At 40.2% G+C, this 27688-nt stretch overlaps 1 protein-coding gene across 2 annotated transcripts; it reads left to right on the top strand.

Annotated features, from left to right (window-relative positions):
* Positions 1-415: 415 nt before the first annotated feature.
* Positions 416-27688, top strand: SLC18B1 (solute carrier family 18 member B1). Of its 2 annotated transcripts, XM_036316398.1 has the most exons (14): positions 417-633; positions 1802-1941; positions 7267-7362; positions 7682-7755; positions 9461-9608; positions 12552-12708; positions 19090-19229; positions 21072-21173; positions 22676-22767; positions 23957-24052; positions 25861-25935; positions 26658-26751; positions 26844-26896; positions 27544-27688. In XM_036316398.1, exons 1-14 carry the CDS (start codon positions 471-473, stop codon positions 27614-27616), a joined length of 1503 nt encoding a protein of 500 aa, XP_036172291.1. In that variant the 5' UTR covers positions 417-470; the 3' UTR covers positions 27617-27688. The 2 variants fall into 2 exon arrangements, with proteins under 2 accessions (XP_036172292.1, XP_036172291.1); XM_036316399.1 differs by lacking the exons at positions 25861-25935; positions 26658-26751; positions 26844-26896 and having other exon boundaries at positions 416-633.

Genomic DNA, 27688 nt, shown 5'->3' with positions numbered 1-27688 from the left:
GGCGCATGCCTGGGTGGGGCTCTGATCCCCAGTAGGGGGACTGCAGGAGGCAGAGGATTAATGCTTCTCTCTCTGTCTCCCTTCCTCTCTAAAACCAATAAAAATATATTTTTTAAAATAATAAATAAATAAATAAAAAGAGTCCGCATGAGCCCAATTTTCTAATTCACATTTGTGTCTTTCAGTTGAGGAACTCCGTCTTCTGTGTCCACATAAGCGTCCTTTCTTACTTTTAGTAGGAATACATTTTACTGATTGTAAAGTAGGGGGTTCTGCTATATGGACTATAGACTCGTCCTCCTTGTCTTATTTTTATTTGTATTTTTTCTTACACAGAACGAGAAAGTGCAGCATATCCCAGATGGTGGAGCGTGATAATAGCCTGTGTCTTTAAATAAAAAGAAAGGCCCTGCCCCGCCTCCAGGAGAGGCTGCTAGGAACTGCGGCGAGGCTGCTGGCGGACGATCGGGATGCCCGGCACCGCCGAGCAGTCTCCGCCCGCCTCCCGGGCGTCCGCTGGTCCTCTCCCGGGAGCCGGAGTCGCAGCGCTGGGACCCGGGAGCGGCGGCGCCGGAGTCCGCGCACCGCCCATGGACGCGCCCGGGGACCCGGAGGGCCCACCGCCCCCAGCAGGTGACGGAGAGCAGCGCGGCCCGGACGCGCCTCGGAGGCTTGGGGCTTGTGTCTTTCACTTGAATTAGCTGCGTTTGTTGCCGAGACAGTGGGGAAAGCTGGGACCTGGCTGTAGGGTTCGGACAGCGAACTTTAGCCCGCTTGGAAGGGGTTCCAGTTCGGGCACTGGAGCTGGTGTGGTCTCTGCTTTCTTCTCTAGCTCTGCGTTTACCGGCCGCGTTCACGATGCATTCTGCTAAGAAAGCATTACGTGTGGAGGCCCCACTGTTCCCAACTTCTTAACTTTCTCTCGGTTCCCTTTCTCAGCCACTACAAACATTTTACAAAGATTCCTAAGACTTCCTCATGCGGCACAGATTTTTTCCTCCTGCGCCGCAAAGACACACTGAAAAACTGAGCAAGCCAAACATGTTTTTCTTACTTAAGTTTCTTCTTCCTTTTTTCCTCCAAACCATTTAATTTAAAAATGGCTGCTAGATTTGCTGGGTGGGTATTTGAAATTGAGTAATTGACCTGGTGTCTTTAAGTCGAATGAAAATTTAGTCCTTGGAGTAAGTATTAAATTAATCACTGTGAAAGGTCAGTAATTGGTGTGAAAAAACAGTAGTGAGTTACAGATCTGTGGGATTTGGCTTATCCAGGAATGTCCCATTGTAATTTGCCAATTGAATTTTTTCGTTTGTTTTCTCCTTACTCTTCACTTAACGTCAGTACTGCCCTACAATGAATGCTTAATAAACAGCTAACTTGACACGCCTGGAACATTGAGTTCGTGTAACAAGTAAAGCTAGGAGCTAGAGAAATCACATTATACTTGAGAGCAGTACCCTTTGAAGGGTACCTTGTTCCCTGATCCTTCTTGAATTTATTTGAGGTGAAAGAAATAGGCCTTATGGTGAAGGCAAAACAGAGCAGATGGTTTGATAAATTCTATACTGAAATTCTAACAGGGAATACTGTGTCAATGAAAGTGATATGTTTTCAAAATTGCAGTAATGTACAAGGATTGTGTTACATGTGGTCACATGGGCTATATTGAAAATAGCCCTTAGCTCAGTAACTATTATCTTCAGAGTACATAGTCTGTGCACGGAAGTGCACATGTGTGTACATGTGTGTACATTAATCAGTAGTACATGCCTGTAATTGCAGTGTGTTTGCATTTAAGGTGATGACCCTGCAGCAAGTGCAAGAGAGACATCCAGCCGGCTTTCGAGAGAACAGCTTTTTGTCCTGATATCGGCAGCTTCCATGAACTTCGGCTGTATGATGTCCTATTCCATCCTTGGACCCTTTTTCCCTAAGGAGGTGAGACATTTTTATATCCTTATGAATTCTTCATTTTAAAAAGCCTTTTGAATTATTTAATTTTACAATATATAAAATGTAAAGATTTGCATATAGCAAAGATGAAGTAGAGAACTTTAGCCAACAGAAGACTTCTTATAGACTATTTGATGCCAGAAAAAGAAGATCCAGTCAAAAAGAACATCATCTTGGGAGGTAACTCACCTAAACATAATTGACCTTCTTTGCTTACTAGGTAGTTTAATTAACCTTTATTTGGTTTCTGCAGTTGAAAAAAAAAGGCTGCACTGCATAACTGAGATTTTAATGTTACTGTAAAAGGTCCTTGTTAAGACAGTAAAGGAAACCGTGGTCCATTTAAATTCCCTTTTCTGACTTGAATTTCTTGTGGCATCTAGAGGCAGTGTTTGCGCCATGGAAAAATTCTGATTAATCTTGACTAGGTCCTTCTAATCATAGCCTGTTCCATGGTGTTAGAGTCAATAGATCAGTGGTCGCCAACTTTTTGGACCTCACGGACCACCGGTTGGCAATTGCTGCATAGATAATGGCACAGACTCAAAATGAAAAACCCCTACAGCAGTAGTCCTCAACCTTCCTATTGCCACGACCCTTTAATACAGTTCCTCATGTTGTGGTGGCCCCCAATTTCATTGTTACAAATTGAACATAATTAAAGTATAGTGATTAATCACAAAAACATATGTAATTATATATGTGTTTTCCAATGGTCTTAGGCGACCCCTGTGAAAGGGTCGTTTGACCCCCAAAGGCGTCGCGACCCACAGGTTGAGAACCACTGCCCTAAAGGATCCACCTGGAATCTGGAGGTTGATTGGACAGAGTGTGACAGGAGTGGCCCTGGCTTGGCTGAGTGGAGATAACATGTCCACGTGTTTGACTTGGTGTTCTTTGCCCAAGCCTCAGTGCTCTGGCCCCTCTCAGCCCTCCAACTGCCTTGATAACATGTAGAATGATAACTTCATTCTGTGTATCACAAAAGGGGATAAAAATGGATTCTCTGCTAAAGAACAATAACACTTTGTACCCAGGCAGTGCTGTTTCATTTCCAGTGTACTTTCCCACACATTTAGCCCAGTTGCTCTCCACAGCTGCTCCGTAAGGTGGGCAGAGGAGTGAGAATCTCATCATGTTGTAAATGAAGAAACGGACTCAGAAGTTAAGCATTTGACTCAGTCTGCTTCTGTTCACTGAATGGGAGTGGAAGGCTTCAGGACTTCCCACTCTAGAGTGTGCTAGGCTTTGGATGCGAGGACAGGAAAAAGATCAGGAAAACTCTTTTCTGTCCATTGGGAGTGAAAACATATTTTTTATTTTTTAAAATATATTTTATTGATTTTTTACAGAGAGTAAGGGAGAGGGATAGAGAGTTAGAAACGTCAATGAGAGAGAAACATCCATCAGCTGCCTCCTGCACACTCCCCACTGGGGATGTGCCCTCAACCAAGATACATGTCCTTGACCAGAATCGAACCTGGGACCCTTCTGTCTGCAGGCCGACGCTCTATCCACTGAGCCAAACCGGTTAGGGTGTATTTTTTAAAAAGTTGCAGGGTATTTGGACATCTTTTAAGAAAAGGGTGTACAAAATGTTATGAGACTTTAGAAGAAGAATTGGTTAATTTTACCATGGGTGAGGGTAGGGGCTGGAGAGGGAGGGTCAAGAAGGGTTGGCACTGAAAGTGACTTCACAGGATAAATCTAAGGCGGGTCTTGAGAAATGTTAGTTCCCCAGGTGAAAAACAGAGGCGTGGTGTCCTGGGAAACAGCTTGAGAGAGTCATAGGATTAGCAAAGTAAATCGCCTGTTCTTGGGGAACAGCAGACAACCTGGTGTAGCTGGTGCCTGGAGCAGAGCGAGGTCTGATTGGAGGCAGAGGATCTGAGGAGGCAGGTTGGAAGTAGAATGCAAGGGTTCTCACATGCATGCCAAAAATTTAGTCAGTGAGATGTCATTAGAGGCATTTGAGCAACACAGAGTAGCCTGGCCAAATTTGGGTTCTGGAAAAAACCCAGAGCCATCTGCTCTGACCAGAGCCCATGGAATTAAGATGCAGAAGAACTGAAGTAAGTGGACCAACAAGTTAGAAGGGCATTTCCTGGATCAGGTGGAACTCAGTGAAATTAATGTTAATATCTTCTTAATGGAATACAGACAAAGGAAAACCAGGAGCTGTGTGTGTGTGTGTGTGTGTGTGTGTGTGTGTGTGACATTTTTTATTTAGTTTCTTGCTTGCAGAAGGGAAGGCTGAAGAAACAAAGACAGAGGTAGGAGAGAGAGCATTATAACTTAAAAAGGTGTAGATATGAAGAGTGAGCTCTTCCTTTTCATTTCATACTGAAGCCTTGTGCCCTGCCCAAACTTACCCTTCCTCCTGTAGGGTCTGTCATCTCTCCTATTAGCCAGAGCTAATTAGGCAAAGGGAAAGCAGGCCCTTCTTAAATTCTGGTACAGGATTCTTGCTTCTACTCCTTTTTCTGGCACCCTCCTCCTTTGTCTGAGGATTACATGTGAACCAAAAATTGCTTTGAATAGCTGTTCTTGCTTTCCTAATGTGAAGCAGGACTCATGCTCTAAAAGTGGTACTCAGCTGCTGCTGTGGTGGTTCTAGGACATCCTGTCACCACCGTCCTGTTTCCACAGGGAATGTGGAAACATGCACATGGTAGAAACTGTCATGATTGCGGTGACCGGAAACTTTGAAAGTCTGTATCCTCATCTAGTAAATGGGGCTAAAAATACATCCCTTATTTAATTTTTCTTAGATATCATGTAAAACAGCCCTTAATAGGATTCTGGCTCATAGTAAGGGTCCAATAAATTTTAGTTGCCATAACCATTACATATTTTCTTCCAGACTCCAGAACTAAATACTTAGAACTATTAAGCAAAAAAACATGATACTGTAACTTGGCCCATGAATGTTCTTTCTACATCTTCATTGACTCCTTTGGTAATACCTTCCTTATGAGATAGCTTTTTTTTTTTTTTAAATATATTTTATTGATCTTTTACAGAGAGGAAGGGAGAGAGATAGAGAGTTAGAAACATCGATGAGAGAGAAACATCGATCAGCTGCCTCCTGCACATCTCCTACTGGGGATGTGCCTGCAACCCAGATACATGCCCTTGACCGGAATCGAACCTGGGACCTCTCAGTCCACAGGCCGACGCTCTATCCACTGAGCCAAACCGGTTTTGGCTCTTATGAGATAGCTTTTTTAGTTCACTGAGGTTGTCATAATAAAGTACCACAAAGTGTGTAACTTAAACATCAGGAATTTATTGTCTCACAGTTCTAGAGACTAGGAGTCCAGGATCAAGGGGCTGGCAGGGTTGGGTCCTTCTGATGGCTGTGAGGGAAGGGCCTATTCCAGGTCTCTCTCCTTGGCTGTGTCTCTTCACATAGTCTTCCCTCTATGGGTGTCCCTGTGCCCAAATTTCCCCTTTTTATAATGATACAAGTTTTTTTGTATTACAGCCAACCCACTGACCTAGTTTTAACTTGATTACCTCTGTAAAGGCTCTATTTCCAAATAAGGTCACTTCTGAGGTATTGGGAGTTCGGACTTCAAAATATATGAAGTTTGAGGAACACAATTCAACTCATATACTACCTGACCTTTGTGTAGTAGACATGTCGACTTCATGTTCCAGTCTACATAGAGCACAACCTTTTGCTAGGATGTCATCAGTGGTATCTTTTACAATGATATCTCGCTTGTCTCCACACCATTATCTCATGTAGTTATTAGTAATGGAAGAGGAATGGCTGATTTTGATGCTTTAGATCAGCGGTTCTCAACCTGTGGGTCGAGACCCCTCTGTGGGTCGAACGACCCTTTCACAGGGGTCGCCTAAGACCATCGGAAAACACATATATAATTACATATTGTTTTTGTGATTAATCACTATGCTTTAATTATGTTCAATTTGTAACAGTGAAATTGGGGGTCACCACAACATGAGGAACTGTATGAAAGGGTCGCGGCATTAGGAAGGTTGAGAACCACTGCTTTAGATTCAACCTCTCCACTCTCTCCTGCCACCAGGTACTAGGGACCAGGGTGAAAAAAACCAAATATTAGAACAAAAGATGCTTCTAGTGCTTTTATCACTTGGAAAATTACAAGGGTTTTAGAAGTTCTGTACCAGGAACAGGGGCAAAGGCGAACATATATATATATGTGTATATATATATATATATTCATTACAGATAACATAAAGGAAGTATGTCAAGATTAGCTATTCACTCAGTCCCATGGATGAAGTAGAGCCCACATTTCCTCAGCGAAGATGTTTTGTTTCAGTTTATACTTTTTTATCCTTTCTAATTCTGATTTTTTTGTCAGCTAAAGCAAACAAATCTTTTTTCAGGGGGGAGAGGCTTTATTATTGAGGTATAATCAATATACAAAAAATTGTACACATTTAATATATCTATCTTGATGAGTTTGGACATATGCATATGTCTGTGATGTCATCACCACAATCAAGATACTAAATATATTTATCACATACAAATATTCCCTTGTGTTCTTTTTTTTTTTTTTCTTTTTTTCTTAAAGCCAGTCAAGTTTAGCAGTGGGGGGTCCCTTGTGTTCTTTTGTGAGATTTTTTATGTTTATTTTTCTTGTTTTTTTTTATGTGATAACAATACAATATGAGCTTATCTTGCTTAACAGAAACTTTATACCTGATGAATAATAACTTCTCACTTTCCCCTTCCTGAAGCCCCTGACAACCATTTTATTTTCTGCTTCTGACTATTTTAGATTCCTCAGATAAGTGGAATCATGCAGTATTTGTTCGCCTGTGTCTGGCTTTTTTCACTTAGCATAATTTCCTCAACGTTTATCCATGTTGTTGCAAATGCCAGGATTTTCTTATTTTTTAAGGCTGAATAAATATTCCACTGAATGTATATACTACATTTTTTTATCCATTCATTTGTTGATAGACTTTTGGGTTGTTTCTATATCTTAGCTATTGTGAAAAATGCTGTAAATATCTCTTTCAGATACCACTTTCAATTCTTTTGCTATAAACTCAGAAGACAGATTGCTGAATTATATGATAGTTCTATTTTAATGTTTGAGCATGATGAGTGAATTATTTTCATGTCAGACTAGGTTTTAGTATAGTTTCCCTTACTTCTCCATCCTGTTTATTTTATAATAATAATTTTTAAAATTGCTGTACAGAAAAAGATTACAAGATGATGCTCATATCTAATAGCTCCATTTTTTTACACTGATGTGAATTTGTCTTTCAAACTTGTTTCCTTTTCAATTTTTTTTAAAGGCTGAAAAGAAAGGAGCCAGCAATACAGTTATTGGGATGATCTTTGGATGCTATGCTTTGTTTGAACTGCTGGCCTCTTTGTTCTTTGGAAAATATGTAAGTATTGAAGTTCATATGAACATTTCAATTTTAAAAATATTCTAATTTATCAGTCTACAATTTCCATTGATGCAGAAATAACCACCATTATACTTTATGAATTGTGCCACTGTTGACAGTTCCATTCTTAGAGTTAATTGATTTTTAACTTCTTTCATGGTTTAAGAAATGTATGTTTTTATTCTATTAAAGAATTATTATAGTAACTGCTTTTATCTTTCCCAAATGGTATATTTTCTGATAAAGTATATTTGTTTATGTCAGTATAGACTTGTAGTAGTCATCAATTTACCACTTTCTTTGACATTTATTATAGCTTGTACAGATTGGAGCAAAATTTATGTTTGTATCAGGAATGTTTGTCTCAGGAGGAGTCACAATTCTCTTTGGGTAAGTCATGTTTTGATATGTTTGGGAGCTTGAACATGTTTCATAATCTATCTTCAGTTTAAAATGTTAATGGATCCTTTACATCACTCAGTACCACTGATTGTTGAGTGCTCTGCATGTGACTAATGGTGAAGGGAGTTGGGTGATGTAGAAAACAGGATGAGTGGCATTGGTCTTAAGAAAAGAATCATCTAGGGCAGCAGTTCTCAACCTGTCGGTCGCGACCCTTTTGGGGGTTAAACGACCCTTTGACAGGGGTCGCCTAAGACCATCGGAAAACACATATATAATTATATATTGTTTTTGTGATTAATCACTATGCTTTAATTATGTTCAATTTGTAACAATGAAATTGGCGGTCACCACAACATGAGGAACTGTATTAAAGGGTCGCGGCATTAGGAAGGTTGAGAACCACTGCTCTAGGGGATGGATCGCCCATAAACTGACTATTGAATGTATTCATTAGGACTCCTGTGACTGTGAGTGACAGAAACTTAGCTCACTTTTCTGAGTCACAGAAAATTTTTGGCTCCAGCAAGAGAATGAGTTTCTTACCTAGAAAATCAGCTAAAGAAAATCAGAATCCATATGATAAAATAATTTTATCAAGCATCTTTCTTAATTTCCTGGTTTTGTGTTCCTCTTCTTGTGCTTTGTTGTTGGATAGACTCTACCCTTGTGATGGCAAGATGGCCCCAGCAGCCACTTTCCTAATAGCTTCTAGTAGAGTTACAGAATGGAGTTCCACTGGCCTGATCTTTGTTAATGACCCATCACTGCATCAAGGTCACTGTAGCCAGGGAAGAGAATGCACTGATTAGCCGGGCCTAGTCCTGTGCTCACTTCTGAACATGGGAGCAGAATGGTTTCACCTATTGCTATTTGGAGAAAAGGGAAAATAAATCCAGAGGCAAAACTTTGAAAGTTCTTAAGTTTATACAATCATAGTGGCAAATAATATGGAGGAGTTTAAACAAGTTCTTGGGGAACATAGATGAGTGATAAGAGTTTGGTGAGATTGAAATGAAATAAGCTAAAGAAAACCATATTAAATTAAGTGTTTTTTAAATTGTTCTTTTTATGTGGGGTGGTCTTCTGTTTTCTGTATTCACTGTATTTGAAGGTTTGAGCCCCACTATGGCTCAAACCTGAAACTAAGAATCTTCTATATTGGTTGTCAGAGTGATGCTTTATATTTTAAAAGGCCTATTTAGTATTATTTAGGGAGCCAATTATGTCAGCAGAAGAGGGCAACTAAATTCTCATTGTGCTTCCAATTGGTACCCCCCAAAAGAAGGTAATTCTTTTACTCAAAGTATAACAAAGCAACTTTTTAAAAAGTTTATGTTCTAAAGAGATTTATTCTAATAACTCTAGGTAAGCTACTGCTCTTTTCAGTGAGTACAGTTAAGAAGGAAATGAATAGAAACCAGCTTGGCCCTACTGGTTTGGCTCAGTAGATAGAGCATCAGCCTGCAGACTGAAGCGTCCCAGGTTCTATTCCAGTCAAGGGCACATTCCCGGGTTGCATGCTTGACCCCCAATAGGGGGGTGTGCAGGAGGCAGCTGATCAATGATTGTTTCACATCATTGATGTTTCTATGTCTCCCCTCTCCCTTCCTCTCTGAAATCAATAAAAATATATTTTTTAAAAAAGAAAGAAACCAGCTTGGCATTTGAGACTTGTTTTATTCTCTTTTAGTTTATTGGACCAAGTTCCCGACGGACCGGTGTTTATTGCTCTGTGTTTTCTAGTGAGAATAACAGATGCCATAAGCTTTGCTGCAGCAATAACTGCATCTTTTTCTATCCTCGCAAAGGCTTTCCCACATCATGTGGCCACAGTCTTGGTATGTATTTTATATTTTTTTTCCTATTTTACCTTTAGTGTAGGCTAAAATATTTGTTTCACCTTCCAAGTTAAAACTGGGGTCCATTCTACTAGACATGCTTTTTTTTTTTACAATCTGTGTGTGTTACCTTTTACCTTAGTTTGTACTTCCAGCAGCAGGCTGTCAATAAATGTATCATCAATCTTACTTAGGTCTCTTCCTGGCCTTAGAATCCTCTGAATGGGCAGTTTGACAGGTAAATGTGGTCCAAGCCAAATATTCTTTTTGCCACTTTTATATTATTATTTTTTAAATGCCTTCCTAGTAGGATTTTGCTCTCTCTCTGTAGCTGAGCTCGGCTGCCTGAAGTGTTCCTCTGGGTTAGAAAAGACTCAATCTGTAGAGTCCTTCCTCCACTTTTCCAAGATTCATGGGAGAGATGTTAGCAATAAGTTTGTAAGTGCTTCTGTGCTGTCTGAGGAGTACCCTCTTATTTTGCCATAATAACCCAGACCCTGGTAGCATTGTATTGAGGTATGTCTCATACATTGCCTAGGTACCTGGACATCTAGTATTAGTGACACCAGATTCCTGTTGGCTGCTGCCTCCCTGACCCCAGATGGGCTTTCCCATAGGTCTCTCCTTGGACTCATGCATCTCTGAAGGACCCGGTGTGTACAGAGACCAAATGTCACCACAGAGCCTATAATTTAGTACCAAGGATTCTTTCATTTACCCATATAAAATAATATGTCTGGATAGGCTTATTTTAGGATAGGCTCATTCTGTAGTCATTGCCACACAGTGCTGGCCATTATGGCAGGTACACTGTTTACATCTCCCAGGAATATATTTCTCAAAAGGGATTCAGAAGACTAGTCTGTTGGCATGCTCTGCAAAACAAGGTTTTGTGGCTAAACATGTTTGGAGTGTACATATGCTGTCCAGTTCACGTTAGTGTGTTAAGACTCTGAGAAATTCTATAGTAGAGATAGTTTATTTAATGTTCCACAACTCGATTTGACTATGGAACCACTTTTGACTCTTAAAGAATTGGTGCTTTGTGGAACACTCTGGAAAATGTTGCCCAAGAAATTCCTATAATGCCACAGTCCTTTGGATTTTTTGATCAGCAGGGCATGCCAAGTTTCTATGTAAAATTGCAGCCAAAAGGTAATGGCCTAACATGGTAGTTGATCTGGATAACATTATTGTGAGAAAATGTAGGATTTCTGTATTTGTTATGAGAAGTTGAAAGTTATTAGTGGACTACTTTTGAGTCTTCTGTGAGGTCTGAGGATTTTAGGTTGCAAGCCACGGGTCTCTGTTTAAAGCCCCTAAATTAGATTGATTTAAAATGGTGCAATTTCTGTAAGAGTTCTGTGATAGCGAACTATTTTTCCCATAGCACTGTTTTGTTTAACTTTAACAAAACAAAATAATTTTACATGGTACAAAATTCAAAAGTTGCAAAGGGAAATATAGCATATAGTGAATATATTCTTTTTTTGGTCATTTATTTCAGCTCTGGTGAATATATTCTATATATTACTATTGCTCAGTTCCCATAGACACTCCTGTTGTCTGGGCACCCAGCCCAACATCACTCCCCCAGAAGGCAACAGATACTACAGGTTTCTTCCCAAGCAATTTCATGTATTCATACACACACACACACACACACACACACACACTGAGAGAGCATGATTCCCTATGGTAACATACTCTGTCTTACTTATTACACAAACATTGAAATTAGCTTGGAGCCTGGCTGGCATGGCTCAGTGGTTGAGCATCCACCCAGGAGGTCACAGGTTCGATTCCCGGTCAGGGCACAAGCCCGGGTTGCAGGCTTGATCCCCAGTGTGGGGGTATGCAGGAGGCAGCCGATCAATGATTCTCTCTCATCATTGATGTTTCTATCTCTCTCTCCCTCTCCTTTCCTCTCTGAAATCAATAAATAAAAAAATAGAAATTAGCTTGTAGATCTTTCTATATCTATATATGAAAAGTTCCTCATTCTTTGCTTCTCTTTAATGACTGTAGTACTTAGAAATTAGAAATTAGAAAACCATAATTAGAAATTAGAAAGCCATAATTAGAAAACCTTCCCTACCATAACCTACAGTCATTTAATGACTGTATGTATAACCTAGTTTATTTAAATTGATGAAAATTTCATTGTTTACATCTTTTGCTGTTGTAAATAGTGCTACAAATATAAGCTTGCACATACACCATATCACATCTTTATGACTATATCTGTAAGTTTGATTCCCAGAAGTGGCATTCTTGGTCAGAGAATGTGTGTATTTGTAATGGTTGATTTGCCAAGTTGCCCTGTGGTGTACACTCACCAGCAATGTCCAAAGATGCTCTTTCCTCAAATTCTTGGAAGTATGGAGAGCTTGACAGGCGATAGGGAAACATTGGCATCTTTAAATGTTCATGTCTTTAAAAAGTGAAGGTGAGCTTCTTTTTACATGCCTAAGAGCTTTGCATATCATTTGTGTCAACAGTCTCTTTATAGCCTTTTCCCATTTTCCTATTAGGTTTTTTTCTTTCTTTCCCCTCTTTGAATTGAAGTAACTCTCTTGATATATTTGGGAAATTAGTCCTTTGTCAGTATTTTTTCTCTATTCTTTGTCTTTTGTTGTGTTTTTCCTGTTTTCATATAATCAGATTTATTAATCTTTTCTTTTGTGTTTTCTGAGCTTTTGTGCCAAAATTAGAAAACCTTCCCTACCATAAAGACTAAAGAACAAAAAACTCCCATATTTTATTTTTTAGTGCTTTTATGATTTCAAAATATATATTTAAATTTTGGTCCATCTTGAGTTTGTGTGTATGTGTGTGTAAATTGTGAAGTGGATAGAATTTTTTCAGATAGTGCCCACTAAACCTTTATTTGTTAACTTTTCAATCAAAATATATTAACTTATTTTTTTTCCTCAATTTTAGGGAAGTCTTGAGGTTTTTTCTGGACTGGGACTAGTTTTAGGGCCTCCTTTAGGTGGCTTCTTGTATCAATCCTTTGGCTATGAGGTGCCTTTTATTTTGCTTGGATGCATAATTTTGCTGATGGTACCACTCACCATGTACATTTTACCTAGTTATGGTAAGACTATATTTGTTACTCACTTTAAGAATCTTTCAGTATTTGCATGCCTTTGTAGATCAATTTAATGTATACTCACTTTTATTTTATGTAATCAATGGTAGATTTTTAGAGTACCCTGAAGTAACTAATTCTTTTCAGAAAAATCCTGTAGGCAATCAGTTGATATAAATGTCTATACATCAGCAATTTTTCTGACCTTTAGAACTAGCAAATATTTAATTTTTGATCATAAAACAGAGCCATATGCAATGCCCACCAAAGGTCATCTTGGACTTAATTAAAGATTCAGAATGACACGTTACATGCACCACACATGGCACCATCTTCTTAGAAGGCCACAGAGATAGGAGGGCAAGCCCACACCTTCCTTCCCAGCGGTCCTTGCAGCTATCTGTGCAGCACAGCCAGGTGCGAGGACACCAGGCCACAGCAGGCAGGAATGGGAGTCATCCTGGCTTCAGAGCTTCGTGCCCATAGGAGTTAGCATATCCTTTAGCAACTCCATGGCACCGCCTCCAGGGTCTCCACAATCACACTCAGGGAGGCACAGATACCTCACCAGGTACTTATTAGTTTGTTTAGAATTCCTTCCGTTCAAATGAAATTTGCCAGGCCAGGGTAATTTGTATTGTGAGCAAGATTGCCTCGTAACACAGTTGTCATTTTACCCTTGTCAGATTACTAGGGGAACAGAGCAAGAGTTCACGTGGGAGCTGGAGAGACAGAGCTAGAGACCATTGCTAGAGAGGCACCATCATTCACCCTGAAACATACGGTGGGGTCTGTCCTCTTTCTAACACCAGTAACACGGCAGCCAGGGTGGTATCTATAGACCAGCGTCTAGGTTGTGCTCCCACTTGGGTGTCAGATGAACACTCAACTGATAACTAAGCAACTGACACCAAGTCAGATTCTCATGCAGCAGGGAAAGAGTTTTATTGACCCTTTATCACACTAAGGAAAAAAAAGACCTTGCTTACTAGTTAAAGGTAGGACATGGCATTGAAAACTTCTGTGATTAGGTGCTGGACTGGCCCCAACATCTGTTACTCCTTGAGTCCCAGCCTGCTCTCCTCATTTCCTCCCCCCATGCCCAATCTTGGTATCCTTTGCAGCCCCCTCTAACCACCACCAGCCTAGTTGGTTGGTACTTGTTTCTCTCATTTTTTGTCATTCCTCAATTAAAATTTCCCTGCATCTTCATTGAACTTTACAAAGCCCCAGCTAGCTGTATTTTTATGAACAAATTGGCTTGACAAACTTTCTCTTTATCTACAGAAGGACCTTTTAGTTAGATTGAATGGGGGGAAATGATATAACAATTTCTAAGACTGGTAACATTAAGGCTGTAAGTATTGCCATTGAGTGCTTTTTAGAACTATTGCTTTAGGAGAGCTTAAAGATGGAAGCTAGAAAATTAACTCTTTTTTTTTATTTTGTTGACATTGGCAGACTTTTGTGTTCTACTCTACTCATTTATCTCCTTCTAGACCCCTGGACAATGTGGCTTTAGTTTTGGATACCTAAGAGTCAGCTGTGGTTCCTAACCTCTCCCTCATCTTTTATATCTGTTCATCAAGTCCTCTCTTCTGTACTGCTCTAAAGAAATATTTCTAACACAGTCATGGACATGTCAATCTTCCTATTAAAAATTCATAAATCTATAAAATGTGAGCTTTACCCTGAAAGCCATGAAGAGCTGTTGTTAGATTTCAGCAGGGGAGTCATGTGCGCTGGAGTATCTCTCCCTCCCATGCTACCTACCCTTATTTATCCTTCAAAACTCAATTTGTTACCTCTTTTGGCAAGTTTTTCTGAACCTTCTCAATTACTGGATTAATGCTGAGTAAGTACTGCCACAGTGCTCAATATTTTTTCTGCTCCCTCACACCTGAGGGGTACCCCACCTCCCGATCTCTACAGGTAGCTTGCTGCGGCAGGTGTTGCCAAGCAGGGAGTCACACCCCTTTAAGAAGAATATATCAGAATTGGGGAGAGCAGAGAGAGTACCGAGCAGCTAGGCAGAGCTCCCCAGGTAATTCTGCCATGTGCCTTTTGAAGCAGTTATCACTCTAAGTTTTCATTATTTGAGCTTCTTCAACAGCTAAATTAAATTCTTTATATGTCTGTTTTCACAGACATTCTTAGTATTTTGGTAACCCGTTTCACAATTTGGATTTAGAGAAGGGACCAATTATGCCATAACAGTTTGTCTTATACCATAACTTCATTATACCTTTTATATGCATCATAAATTTAACCGATTGAAGTTGGTATTTTACCATTTATATCTTTTTTTTTTTGTACAGTAATGCACTATAATTTATTAGCTGATTTTTCATTTTAGACATGTGTGTTCTACATGTCTAAATTTTTTTTTAATATATTTTTTATTGATTAAGATATTACATATGTGTCCTTGTCCCCACGTTACCCTCTACCCCCCCGCCCCCCTCATGCCCTCACCCCCCCGTTGTCCGTGTCCATTGGTTAGGCCTATATACTTGCATATAAGTCCTTTGGTTGATCTTTTCCCCTTACCCCCACCCTCCCCTACCTTCCCTCCAAGGCCCGACAGTCCAATCAATGCCTCTCCATCTCTGGATCAGTCCTTGTTCATGAGTTTATGTTGTTCATTATATTCCACAAATGAGTGAGATCCTGTGGTATTTATCCGCTCTCAAGTTCCATCCATGCTGTGGCAAATGGTAAGAGTTCCTTTTTCTTCTTCCTCTTCTTAAAGAATACCTTTCAGCATTTCATATAATGCTGGTTTGGTGGTGATGAACTCCTTTAGCTTTTTCTTATCCGTGAAGCTCTTTATCTGACCTTCTATTCTGAATGATAGCTTTGCTGGATAAAGTAATCTTGGTTGCAGGTTCTTGCTATTCATCACTTTGAATATTTCTTGCCACTCTCTTCTGGCCTGCATGGTTTCTGTTGAGAAATCAGCTGACAGTCGTATGGGTACTCCCTTGTAGGTAACTGACTGTCTTTCTCTTGCTGCTTTTAAGATTCTCTCTTTGTCTTTTGCTCTTGGCATTTTAATTATGATGTGTCTTGGTGTGGTCCTCTTTGGATTCCTTTTGTTTGGGGTTCTCTGCGCTTCCTGGACTTGTAAGTCCATTTCTTTCACCAGGTAGGGGAAGTTTTCTGTCATTATTTCTTCAAAAAGGTTTTCAATATCTTGCCCTCTCTCTCCTTCTGGTACCCCTATAATTCTGATGTTGGTATGCTTGAAGTTGTCCCAGAGGTTCCTTACACTATCTTCATATTTTTGGAATCTCTTTTCTTTTTTCTTTTTCGGTTGGGTATTTTTTGTTTCTTTGTATTTCAAATCTTTGACTTGATTCTTGGGATCCTCTTGTCTGCTGTTGGATCTCTGTAAATTATTCTTTATTTCAGTCAGTGTATGCTTAATTTCTAGTTGGTCCTTTTTCATGTCCTCCATGGTCTCACTATACTTATTGAGGGATTCATTAAATTTATCGGCGGTTTCCATAAAACTCTTGAAAAACCTTATAAACGTAGCCTTGAACTCTATATCCAGTCGTTTGCTTTCCTCCATTTCTGCCATTTGTGACCTGTTTCTTTGTCTCCGCATTTTGGCTGCTTCCCTGTGTTGATAGAGTGGCTTTGTGTGCTAGGTGTCCTGTAGGGCCCAGTGGCTCAGCCTCCTCAGTTACCTGGGGTGGACACTCTTGGTGCACTCTTGGTGCCTTGGTTGTTGTAGGATCACTGCGAGGAATTGACCTCCAGGCCAATTGGCAGTGAGAATCAGCTGTGTCTGAAGTGGGAGAACTTCTGTGCTGAAGACACCCTTCTGGGGCAAGACTTGCTTCAGTGGGGCTTTGGTGCTCACTGAGTCTGCTCCCTGAGTGTGTCCCTTATGGATCTGAGGAGTTGTGTTCTGGATGGTCCCCCTCTGACCACTGGGTACAGTGGCTCCTGGATCTAAGGAGGTGCTAATTCAGCCTCTGCCTGAGGCCACACAGCAGGAGCCACGAAGAGGCTCAGCTGTGAAGCAATGCAAGCCGCTGCGGGGCCTTGGGCCTTCTCTTGGAAGTTCCGGGTCTGCCTGGCTTGGCTGCAGTTAGGTACATTCACATGCAAAAGCCTCTGCCGAAGCCTGGGTGGGGCGGGGTCTCAGGGAATCAAAGGGCGGAGCAAGCAGCTATGGCTGATTCTCCGCCCGGAGTCGCGCGTCTCAGTGTCCAGGTAACGGCTGCAAGCACCTATGAGGGAAAGCCGCCCTCAAGTTCGCCCGCTGCCCGACAGACCAGCTTCTCCCTGTATGAGTCCTGGGTCCCCAGAGACTTGCCAGAACTGGAGTTCAGAGCAGTCGGGAGCTTGTGATTCAAAAAGACAGCCACGTCCTCAGGTGCCACCCCGTTTCTGCGCGAGCCGTACCTCTGCACTTCACCTCCGCAGCGCCTCTGGCTCTCAGCGTGCTTTTCTTTCCTTCTAGTTGTAGAATTTACACTCAGCCAGCCTTCCTGTTGTTCTGAATGATGTCTGCTCTGTCCTTTGCGGTATTTTTCAATTGTTGTGGGAGGCGGCAATTTCCCGGTGTTTATCTATGCCGCCATCTTAGTTTCTCCCTTACCATTTATATCTTAAGGTGACCAAAATACCTTTAATATACAATTCGAAGTCCACACCAAGTAGTCTGCCTGCTGGCACTACCACACGGAGCCACACGGTGGTGCTCAACCTCTTTCTAATCTAGACTGACTGCAGGCTCCCTTAGTTGAGTGGCCTGGGCTGTGCTCAGATTTGGTTTATGGTGAATATTTGGCTAATAATTAAGATACTAACACCACGATTTAACTTTATCTCTCATATTCTGGCAAAGTCTAAATGTAGCACTTAAAATAGCTGAACCGCTCTCTGCTTTTTTCGTACTTTGCTCTATACTGGATCATTATTCAACAAGAATGTATTGAGTAATGAACCATGGTGGGTGCTTTTGGAGAAATGAGGATATGCAAGTGCTGATCCTGGCTCTCAAAGGCCATGCTCATCCAACCTCAGCCAGGATCACCTGTGGCCCGGATCACTGAAAAAGGCTCTAACTGGTGCCCCCGTCTCCATTCTCCTCGAGGCCATGGAGAGGCCTCTTTCCAACACAGATCTGAGTCTCATCCTTGTTTGAAATCCATAGAGATTTCTTAGGGTTCTTAGCATATTTTACAAAGTTCTGCATAATCTTATCTCCACATTCTTCTGCAGTATGATCTCTCCCCATTGCATAGGTATCCCTGACTCTAATATGCCCGGATTAGTCTTTCCTCCTCTTTGCTTGATCATCTCAAACTCATCCTTTAGGCACCAACTTAGGTATTACTTTTGGCAATCCTTTTCTATATATATATTGTTCCCTGGTGCTGTGTGTGTGTGTGTGTGTGTGTTTTAAGGAAATGCTCGTATGTGGTGTTTTAAGGAAATGCTCGTATGTGCTCCAATAGATACCCTCTTAACTCCATCCTACCTTTCTTCACTTTTCTCTCAGGATAGAGTTTGTCCTCTTTGCCTTTGTCTGCCCAGCATTTTGCATGGAACCTGGCTCAGCAAAGATTTTCTTTAGTAAATTAATGGGAAGATAGGAAAGCCATCACACAATACAAAACAATGATGAACATGAATTATAGCTTAAGTGTTAAAATATAATGGCATCGACTTGAAGTGCAGCAGGAAACTAGAGAAAGGTAAAATTTGTGGAATAATCAGGGCCATTGCCAGACCTTGCAAAGTGAATAGATTTGAAAAATTAGTAAGGGAAAAAAGAAAGGAGTCATAGAATATGAATGGAGGCTTGGGAACAACTGTGCCTGGTACTAAGAACTGGTAAATAGTGTAGGGAATGGTGGGAAAAGGAAGGTTGGCAGTCAACTGACCTTGAAAGTCAAATGTACTTTACACATGATTCAGTAGCACTGCATTCAATCCAGTGTTTTCTTTGCCAGCAGAAAATAAAGTGCTGCATTCTTTGATGAACTCCAATTCCTCCTCAGCACACACACATTGTTCCTTGATGAAGGATCTGCATTTTCCCATGAACAAAGTTAAACCTTACAGATTCTTTATTCCACCTGGGAAAGGCCACACTTACCTCTAGGTTATAACCTATAACCCCTTCTTCTCCTCACACACTCTGATTCCTTTTGAATCTGAGACATTATTTTTAGGAAAACTATGTGGCCTCTAGGTTTGAATAACTTCTGCAAACGTAGCTAATAAGCAACTTTAGGCAAAATCAGAGGTGCAGTTATTTTAATGACCAGATGATGATGGCCTCACCAATGTTACTTTTCATATTAGGTTAAATGATAATTAAGTTATTTTAATTACTCAAATTTCTCTTTTCATTTTACTCAGAGGAGTCTAATCCAGGTCAACACTCATTCTGGAAACTCATCAGTTTACCCAAGGTTGCACTCCTAACCTTCATCATCACCTCGCTCAGCGCCTGCTTCGGCTTCCTTGACCCGACTCTGTCTCTCTTTATTTTGAAGAAGGTAAGCAGCCTGATTGCTGAAGAGCTCCACGTTGTAGCAAGGCTTACGCAGAATGAGAACTGCACACTGAGGTAGCCTGTACCTTTGATGTCCCTGTAACTAGGGGTCTGATTCTGTGTAAATGAAGGAAGCCTTTCACTAAGTGGGTCAAACATTTGTCTTCTTTCCGAGGCCAAGCTCGAGTCATCATAGGTCTGGCTTGTGTATCATCCTGGCTCCTTAATAAGGACACCTTTCCTTTGTCTGTTGGAATTTCAGTGGGGAACTTTCTTTGGGGTACCCATTGGCTCATTTAATGTGAGATGTCCTCCCTGAATCCACTGGCTTTTCAAGCGATCGCATAGAATTGAATGTCTCTAGGCTATATTATATGTAGGATAGGAGGGAGGGCCCCAGAGCCTCTCCATCTTTTCAGTGCTGAGGGATTAATACTGAATTCTAAAAGTTTGATATCATAGAAATTTGTTTTTAGATATTTTTGAAAAAGATTATTAATAATGCAGTAAAGTATATTACCAAGCCTGTTAGTTAACGATACTGGAGAATTAACGTGTCAACACTGACTTTATGTGAAGCCCTAGAATTAAAAAAGCACAGTTACCAGAAACACCACCCTGTGAAGTCACTGAAGCCAGTTTTGGGTGTGTAAACTACCCAAAAAGATAAACCTGGGGCTATAATTATAATGCATGGCCCAAGGTTTAGAGAATTGAATACCAGACTTAAGCAGGGAGCATCTAGGAAGTAACACATAAGAAAACTGTTTTATGTTTGTGGTGACACATCCCATTCACATCAACAGTGTGTTCTTTAAGAATCTTTTTCCTGTTCCAGGAAGTTGTGTCTAAAAGTTTGTAACCATTTTCTGGTAAACCTAAGTCACTATTGTCTATCTTATAAGAAATCTTTAGAAATGTATTTCTATGATTTTTTTTTAACCTTTCTTCTGACTTCTTATCAGTTGTTTGAATAGGTGGTTTGCTGCCAATCCTGGTTTCCCAGCCTTTAGGGTAGGAGGGCTCCACCCTGTCTCCTCCCACTTGTAATATCAGAAGAGGGCATATCTGACTTTACATATCTTGCTTTTGTATCTTTTATCTTTAAAACACTAATTCTTAGCATGAGTTAATATTTGTCATAAACATTGTTAAAATATAAGCTGGCTCATAATTAAATCTCCTGGGTCTAAGTTAGAAAATTAGTTAAGGAAATTGAGGAGAATGAGAACAACTCAGATAACCAAAAAAAAAAAAAAAGGCATTTGTATCATATTGGTAATAATAACAGTATCAGAGTTACATGGTAGCTCACTGTTTCAAAGCCTTTTAAAATGTGTCATACCATTGAAGTATTTATTTAAATATTGCTATCCCTTTGAGATGGGTAGAATAGATAATATCATCAATGATTTTTACATCAGTGACTCAGTCTGTGGACAGTCACATCACCTGATTGCTTGTTAGAAATGCAAATTCCCAGACTTTTTGAAAAAGGCTTAGGGCCTAAGAACCTCTCGATAAATTCTCCAGGTAAATTTTATGTACCTAAAGTTTGCAAAGTATTCATTTATATGTAAAAACTGATTCATAGAAGCAAAATTATATGTTCATTGTCAAGTGCTACAAAGCAAAAATCTAGGACATCTGAATGCTGGTTAGGTGTTTGTTTTTTCCCCCTCATAGAGAAAAAGTAATCCATTGACCAATAGACAAACCTTAGGAAGGATACTGAGTGTTATTAATAAACTGATGGTAGATAACAAGAGCTGAAGAAATTGTAAAATAGATGTTTATTTTAAAAATGACTTAATCATGTACCTTTAATACAAGATTTCTTTTACAGTTTAACTTACCAGCTGGACACGTAGGACTGGTATTCCTGGGTTTGGCACTATCCTACACCATTTCTTCACCACTCTGTGGTCTACTAAGCGATAAAATTCCAGTATGTACACTTAATTTATATTTAAGAATTGCTTTTGTATGTTTAGACCAGTAGTTTTCCAACTGTACCTCTAGAGCTCTAGAGGTCCATTGATTAGGATTGATATATTCTTTTATTTTTAAACTAGAGGCCCTGTGCACGGCATTTGTGCACTGGGGGGGGGGAGGGGTGTCCCTCAGCCTGGCCTGCACCCTCTCACAACCCAGAACCCCTGGGGGGATGTCCGCCTATTGGCTTAGGTCCTTAGCTCTGTCACAGAGGTGGGAGAGCCTCCCGCCACCACCACTGCGCTCGCCAGCCGTGAGCCCAGCTTCTGGCTGAATGGCACTCCCCTGTGGGAGCACACTGACCACCAGGGGGCAGTTCCTGCATTGAGCATCTTCCCCCTGGTGGTCAGTGCGCGTCATAGCAACCAGTGATTCCGCCATTTGGTCAATTTGCATATTAGCTTTTTATTATATAGGATTTCCACTTCATTAAGGTGTAATTGACAAAATGATAATATATTTAAAGTTTACATCGTGGTGAATTATTATGTATATATAGTATATTGTGTAAGGAGTTCCTCCATCTAGTTAATTAGCACATCCATCACCTCACCTATTTATCTTTTTTGGGGAAGGTGAGAACATTTGCATTCTAACATATTCAATTTTTTGAGCTGATGGAGAGGTTCCAGTGTGAGGTTCCACTGACTTACAACCTGAGCAAGTTCACTTTGCATTAGACTTTGTAAAGATTAAAAGCTACCTTAATACAAAAAAATGGATTGACTTTAATAATTAGGCCAGAATTCCAGAGGTGTTCGGTCTTGATCCAACAGAGAGGAGATAATTTGGTTTTCCTGTGGGAGTGAAGAGCTTGGCCACATCAGTATGCATTAGTTATTCCCCTGACAGAAAGTTCCTTCTATTCTCCTTAACTAGGTCTAAACCATTCAGTCCAGATAACTACTATAAAGAAATAGTGCTGTTAGCCAACTTTTAAGCTTCTATAGCATTAGTGCTTATTTGTCAAGATGTAAATTACATGGAGATTACTAAGAAAAGCAAGTGTCTTAAACAGTGTTTTAAGACATAGTCTTACATATAACTGAGCAGCTATTCTACCCCTATAATTTGTAGCCTGAATTCAAGTAGTATATAAGGAATAATTTTAGTGGGTACTTTTTTAATAATGTAAAATTTCCAGATGTTTTACCTGCTTGTTCCCTGTAGTGACTGCTTTTTAAATTGTTAGATTTGAACTATTTCGTCATGTACAAAATCTTCCATCCATTTCCTTTGTCAGGAATCCTTGTTTTTGCATATTCCCTGTGTTTGGGTATGTTGTCCGTGCTTCTGTGTTTACTGCCTACCTATTTTCTCTTAAATGTAGAATTTTATTTTCTTCAATATATTTGGACTTTTTAATACCGTGACTTATGCTCATCAGTGATTTTTTAAAAATATTCCTTGATCATGGAAGGTTTTAAGAGTTTCTTTGGTCCCTTTCTTTATCAGCATCTAAGGAAATGGTTTCTGGTTTTTGGAAACATAATCACAGCAGGATGCTACATGCTGTTAGGACCAGTCCCAGTCTTGCACATTCAAAGGTAATTTTTTCTTCTCTGTAATTTTGGTCAAATAGCATTAAGAATTTTTTTTTTAATTTGGTGTGATATTAGTATCTCTTAGTATTTCAAGCCTTATTATTGAAATAATTACCTTGGCTTATGACAGTATTGGATTGTTTGTTAGACTGACAGTATTTATCTTACTAGAAGCTAGCAGTGGTACAAGCAAACAGGAATGCATAAGATCTGTATCAAATGAGAAATATGCTTGTTCTTCCTTTGTGTTTCAATATCATACTTTTTTGTTGACACTTGTCTTTAGTTGATACTTAAAATGTTTTTTGTTTTAAGGAAGGCGGGGACCAAATGTGTTTGTTTGTTTGTTTGTTTGTGTCATCCTTACTCTGTAGTAGCTGCTCGGCAAAGCTTGTTTTTTTGTTGCTTTTTAACATTTTTATTGATTTCAGCGAAGAAGGGGGAGGGAGAGAGATACAAACATCAATGATGAGAAAGAATCATCAATTGGCTGCCTCCTGCATGCCCCCTACTGGGGATCCAGCCAGAAATACAGGCTAGCCAGTCAGCCAATCCCCAAACACCAGATAGGGTTGACTATGCTGCCCCAATCAGATACTTTTTAGTTTTCTCTTCCTTTTTTTTTTTTATTGTTTATCCTATCAAAGCTTCTGGCCTTCTGTCCCATTTTGCAGTTCTCAGAAAGGAGACTGTTTTTATCACCTAAATTGTCTTCATTTGGAAATAGTACTAATATCACAGGGATGCTGCAACATTCAGTGAGGTAATGGGTGCTAAGTAACTGGCATAGTGCTCCGTGTGGTACAAATACTAGTTTCCTGTCACTTTACCACCTCCCTTCTCTGACATTTTTTAGCCAAATGAATTTCAAAGCCAAGCAATTGAAAGAAAAACATTAGCATTGGTGCTTTCACCAATTTTGAAAGGATTGTGCAGGTGATATAAGGCAAGTTGACTCCAGACATGTGATCTATGTGACAAAAGACATTGAGATATCAGGATGAATTGACCCCCACCCCCAAGTATAAGGAGCTAAAGGATGCGGTCACTGAATGAAATGTGACCAGATGGGAATGAGGACAAGACCAGGCCTGGAATCTGTGAAAGGAACTTCTCTCTGGGCCCCCCTTATTATGAAGCTTTGTGTCTCTTCAAAGGCTAATTTTTGTTTTTCTCCGAAACTCTTTTGCAGTCAACTGTGGCTGCTGGTGCTGATGTTAGTCGTCATTGGCATTTCCTCTGGAATGAGTATAATCCCAACTTTCCCGGAGATTATCAGTTGCGCCCAGTAAGTTACTTTCATTCTGTATTTTTTTTTAAATATATTTTTATTGATTTCAGGGAGGAAGGGAGAGGGAGAGAGAAATAGAAACATCAATGATGAGAGGGAATCATTGATCGGCTGCCTCCTGCAAACCCCACACTGGGGATCAAGCCCACGAACTATTACATCCTGGTTCAGTGGTTGACGCTCAACCACTGAACCACGCTGGCCAGGCAAGAGCTGTATTTTAAACAGGCTTTTGTGAATTTCTCAATTTTGTGAGATTTTGGAAGTGTTTTTTTTTTTCCACAATAGTATATCTTTATGATATCATGTCACACACTATTGTGATATAAACAGTATATGCAATAATGCAGTAGTATAAATGATAATGTATACAGTAATAGTTAAACTGGGTTGTGGATAGAGGCGTAGCTTGGTTTATGTATAGATGCACATTTAAGCAACCAAAGCAAAATGGAAAAGCCTCAGCATTATTCCTCTCTCGTGGAGGAGGTCCAGCCAAGAGCATAGAGTGACCAGGCAAAATGGTTCTAGTACCAAGTCCAATGCGTGAGGGGTTTGCCAAGCCATTCTCTCACACCAGCTGGGTGGCCTACAATTCAACTCAGTTCTGACACTGACCACCCACAGACAGCATCAGATTTCACAGGCTTAGGGCTCAGTCCCACAAGACTGTCCCCACTTCAGATGCCAGTCACAAGCTCAGGGTATCACCTGTACTCCTGACTGACTGGCTGTCAATCAGATGTCCCCATGACCCCCTCCTTGGATTTGATTCATTTGCTAGAGCCGCTCACCAAACTCCAGAAACCAATTTACTCCCTAGATTATGTTTATTAACAAAGGATAGTAAAGGGTAGGAATCAACAGCCAGATGAAGAGATACACGTGGCGGGGCCCTAAACAAAGGAGCTCCTATACTCATATAGTCTGGGCCCTGCACATTGGCAGGTGTAAGGGTTCCGGTTCACCAACGAGGAAGTTCTCTGAACCCTGTCCTTTTGGTTTTTTATGAGAGTTTTATTACTCCGGCATGGTTGATTAAATCGTCGATCACTGGCAATTGATTCAACCTCCAGCCCAGAGGTGAATGGTGTGGAGGGATGAGGGTGGGGGGACTACAAGTTTCAACCCTCTAATCACAGGAACAGCTCTCCTGGCAGCCGGCCACCATCCTTAGGTGTTTTCCAAAAGTCACCTCATTAATATAACAAAGACTTTTATTGCTTTCAATCAGTTAGGACATTTCAAGGATTTTAGGAGCTGTGTGTGCCAGAAATGAACCAAGACCAAACATGTACTTCTACAATAAATCACAGTATCACACCAGGCATTTGTCACTTGTTCAGCAGTCTCCCATTTAGCAGGCTTGATGATGGAGAACACAGAGTGAACTTGGGGGAGTTTATCCCTTCAGGGAGAATATTGGCCTTTAGGCTATGTCAACAACATCTCCCACAGGAAGAAGGAGCTTCTCTGCATTTTCTAAAAACTGCCTTTACATTCCCATCCCATTTTAAGAATTTCTTCATTATATATTTTTCTGAGCATTTAGTGCAAATGGGTTGTGATTCTTAATGTTGTATCATATATGCAACAAGATTATTTTTTAGAAAACCAGGAAGTAGACATTAGTATGAAAATTCCTTCAACTTAGATTAGCTTTTTATCTTAGAAATGGAGTAAGATATTGGTTTTGTTTTTGGTTTTGTTCAGATTCCTCCTGGCTTGCTTTGTCCATTATGCACAGTTCTTGTCTACCGCACAGCGTCCCTTGCAGTCACTGACACACTCTTGTCTCTCTGCAGTGAGAATGGGTTTGAAGAAGGATTAAGTACACTGGCCCTCGTGTCAGGTCTCTTCAGTGCAATGTGGTCCGTGGGGTGAGTAGCCACTGAATTCCAGTCACCCTGGCAGATGGAAAATACTGTCCCTCAGTTACAGATGAACAAATGGAGATACCAGATGAGTTAGCCAAGGGAACACAATTTATTTAGGGCAGAACCAGAGTTTTACCTGTACCCTCTGACTCTAAGATCATTGGTTATGCCAGCAGTTTTATATACCTAACCAAATAAAAATGATATTTTTAAGTTCACTTATCAGGACCATATCTCCATTTTTAAAATTTATTTACTTATTTATTTTGTTACTCTATACCATGCCAAAGGTATAACTGTATGCTGGCAATGTAGATATCATCCATAAATATGTACTGAATTAAATTATCTTTAATACAAACACTGAGTAGAGAGAATAGTATAAAAATTATTTTGAATGCCTGTCTTTTTTAAATTTTATTTTCGTGTAAGGCATCAACTTTTCAGAAGCACTTATAATTATACAGTTGTTTAAAAGATTTAAGCATCATCATTTTTCAGGTAGCACCATTTTCTTATACCCAATGCTAGGTCCAGAAATCACCTTTTTTCTTTAGAACTTATAGTTCCAATTTAATGAAAACCTGTAACTGAAGGAGCATGCAACCTTAGGAAGGATCTCTCTCGCCCCCTCCTCCCCATCTCTCTCTCTCTCTCTCTCTCTCTCTCTCTCTCTCTCTCTCTCTCTCTCTCTATTATTTAATACCCCTTCTTTTCATTGTTAGTGCTTTTATGGGACCAACACTGGGTGGATTTCTGTATGAGAAAATTGGTTTTGAATGGGCAGCAGCTGTACAAGGTCTGTGGGCTCTGACAAGTGTGAGTAATCAGTCTTTTATTTTCATTTTATTTGTGTGGAGAAACATGACTTTGAGAATTGATATTAACTAGTAACTTCGATTGTGTTAAAGGGACTGTCGATGGGCTTGTTTTATCTATTGGAGTACTCAAGGAGAAGAAGAAGGTATGGTCAACTCTTGAACTTCTTTCTCCCTTTAAAGTTGGTTTGTGGCCCAACCTGGTTTGGCTCAGTGGATAGAGCATTGTCCTACAGACTGAAGGGTTCTGGGTTCAATTCGTCAAGGGCACATGCCCGTGTTGTGGGCTTGATCCCCAGTATGGGGCATGCAGGAGGCAGCTGATCAATGATTCTCTCTCCTCATTGATGTTTCTACCTCTCTCTCCCTCTCCCTTTCTCTCTGAAATCAATAATAATAATAATAATAATAATAATAATAATAATAAAAGTTGGCTTGTGGAGACTGTGTATGCATATATGCATAACCCATGGACACAGACAATAGGGCGGTGAAGACCTGGGGTGGGGGGTGGGGACAGGCTGGAGGGGGTCAATGGGGGAAAAAATGGACATATGTAATGCTTTCAACAATAAAGGATTATTAAGGGAAAAAATAAATAATGAAAGTTGGCTTGTGGAAATGAAAAAGAAACACCATTCTACCTTCGTTCTGACAGTCAGCAGATTTCTAGGTGTTCTAAGCCTCAGGACTTGGCAGATACCTTTGAGAAGGTAGTTGGGTAGAGACATAGGTACTGAATTTTTTTAAGATGAGAAATACTACGATTCTTCTTTTCTTTCCTTCAATGTAGATCAAAACTTCACAATATCCTTGGTACAGAGGAGGAACAACGTGCTCTCTTGCCTGATGAAAACCAGCCTTGAGAACCTTGGGAGACACAGGGTTGGGAGATGGATGTTCCTGGCCTTGAATATTAAAGTTGGAAAGTTTGAAAA

This window comes from Myotis myotis, unplaced genomic scaffold, assembly GCF_014108235.1.
Source record: "Myotis myotis isolate mMyoMyo1 unplaced genomic scaffold, mMyoMyo1.p scaffold_m19_p_7, whole genome shotgun sequence".
Lineage (NCBI taxonomy): Eukaryota > Metazoa > Chordata > Mammalia > Chiroptera > Vespertilionidae > Myotis > Myotis myotis.
Note: the sequence above shows the minus strand (reverse complement) of the source record. Positions and strands in the feature narration are given on the sequence as shown.

Excerpts from the sequence above, each read along its gene's own strand:
- SLC18B1 (XM_036316398.1), top strand. The coding sequence starts at position 471 with ATGCCCGGCACCGCCGAGCAGTCTCCGCCCGCCTCCCGGGCGTCCGCT. Across the intron at positions 9,609-12,551 it reads ATCATGTGGCCACAGTCTTG|GGAAGTCTTGAGGTTTTTTC; the intron begins GTATGTATTTTA and ends CCTCAATTTTAG. Across the intron at positions 12,709-19,089 it reads GTACATTTTACCTAGTTATG|AGGAGTCTAATCCAGGTCAA; the intron begins GTAAGACTATAT and ends CATTTTACTCAG.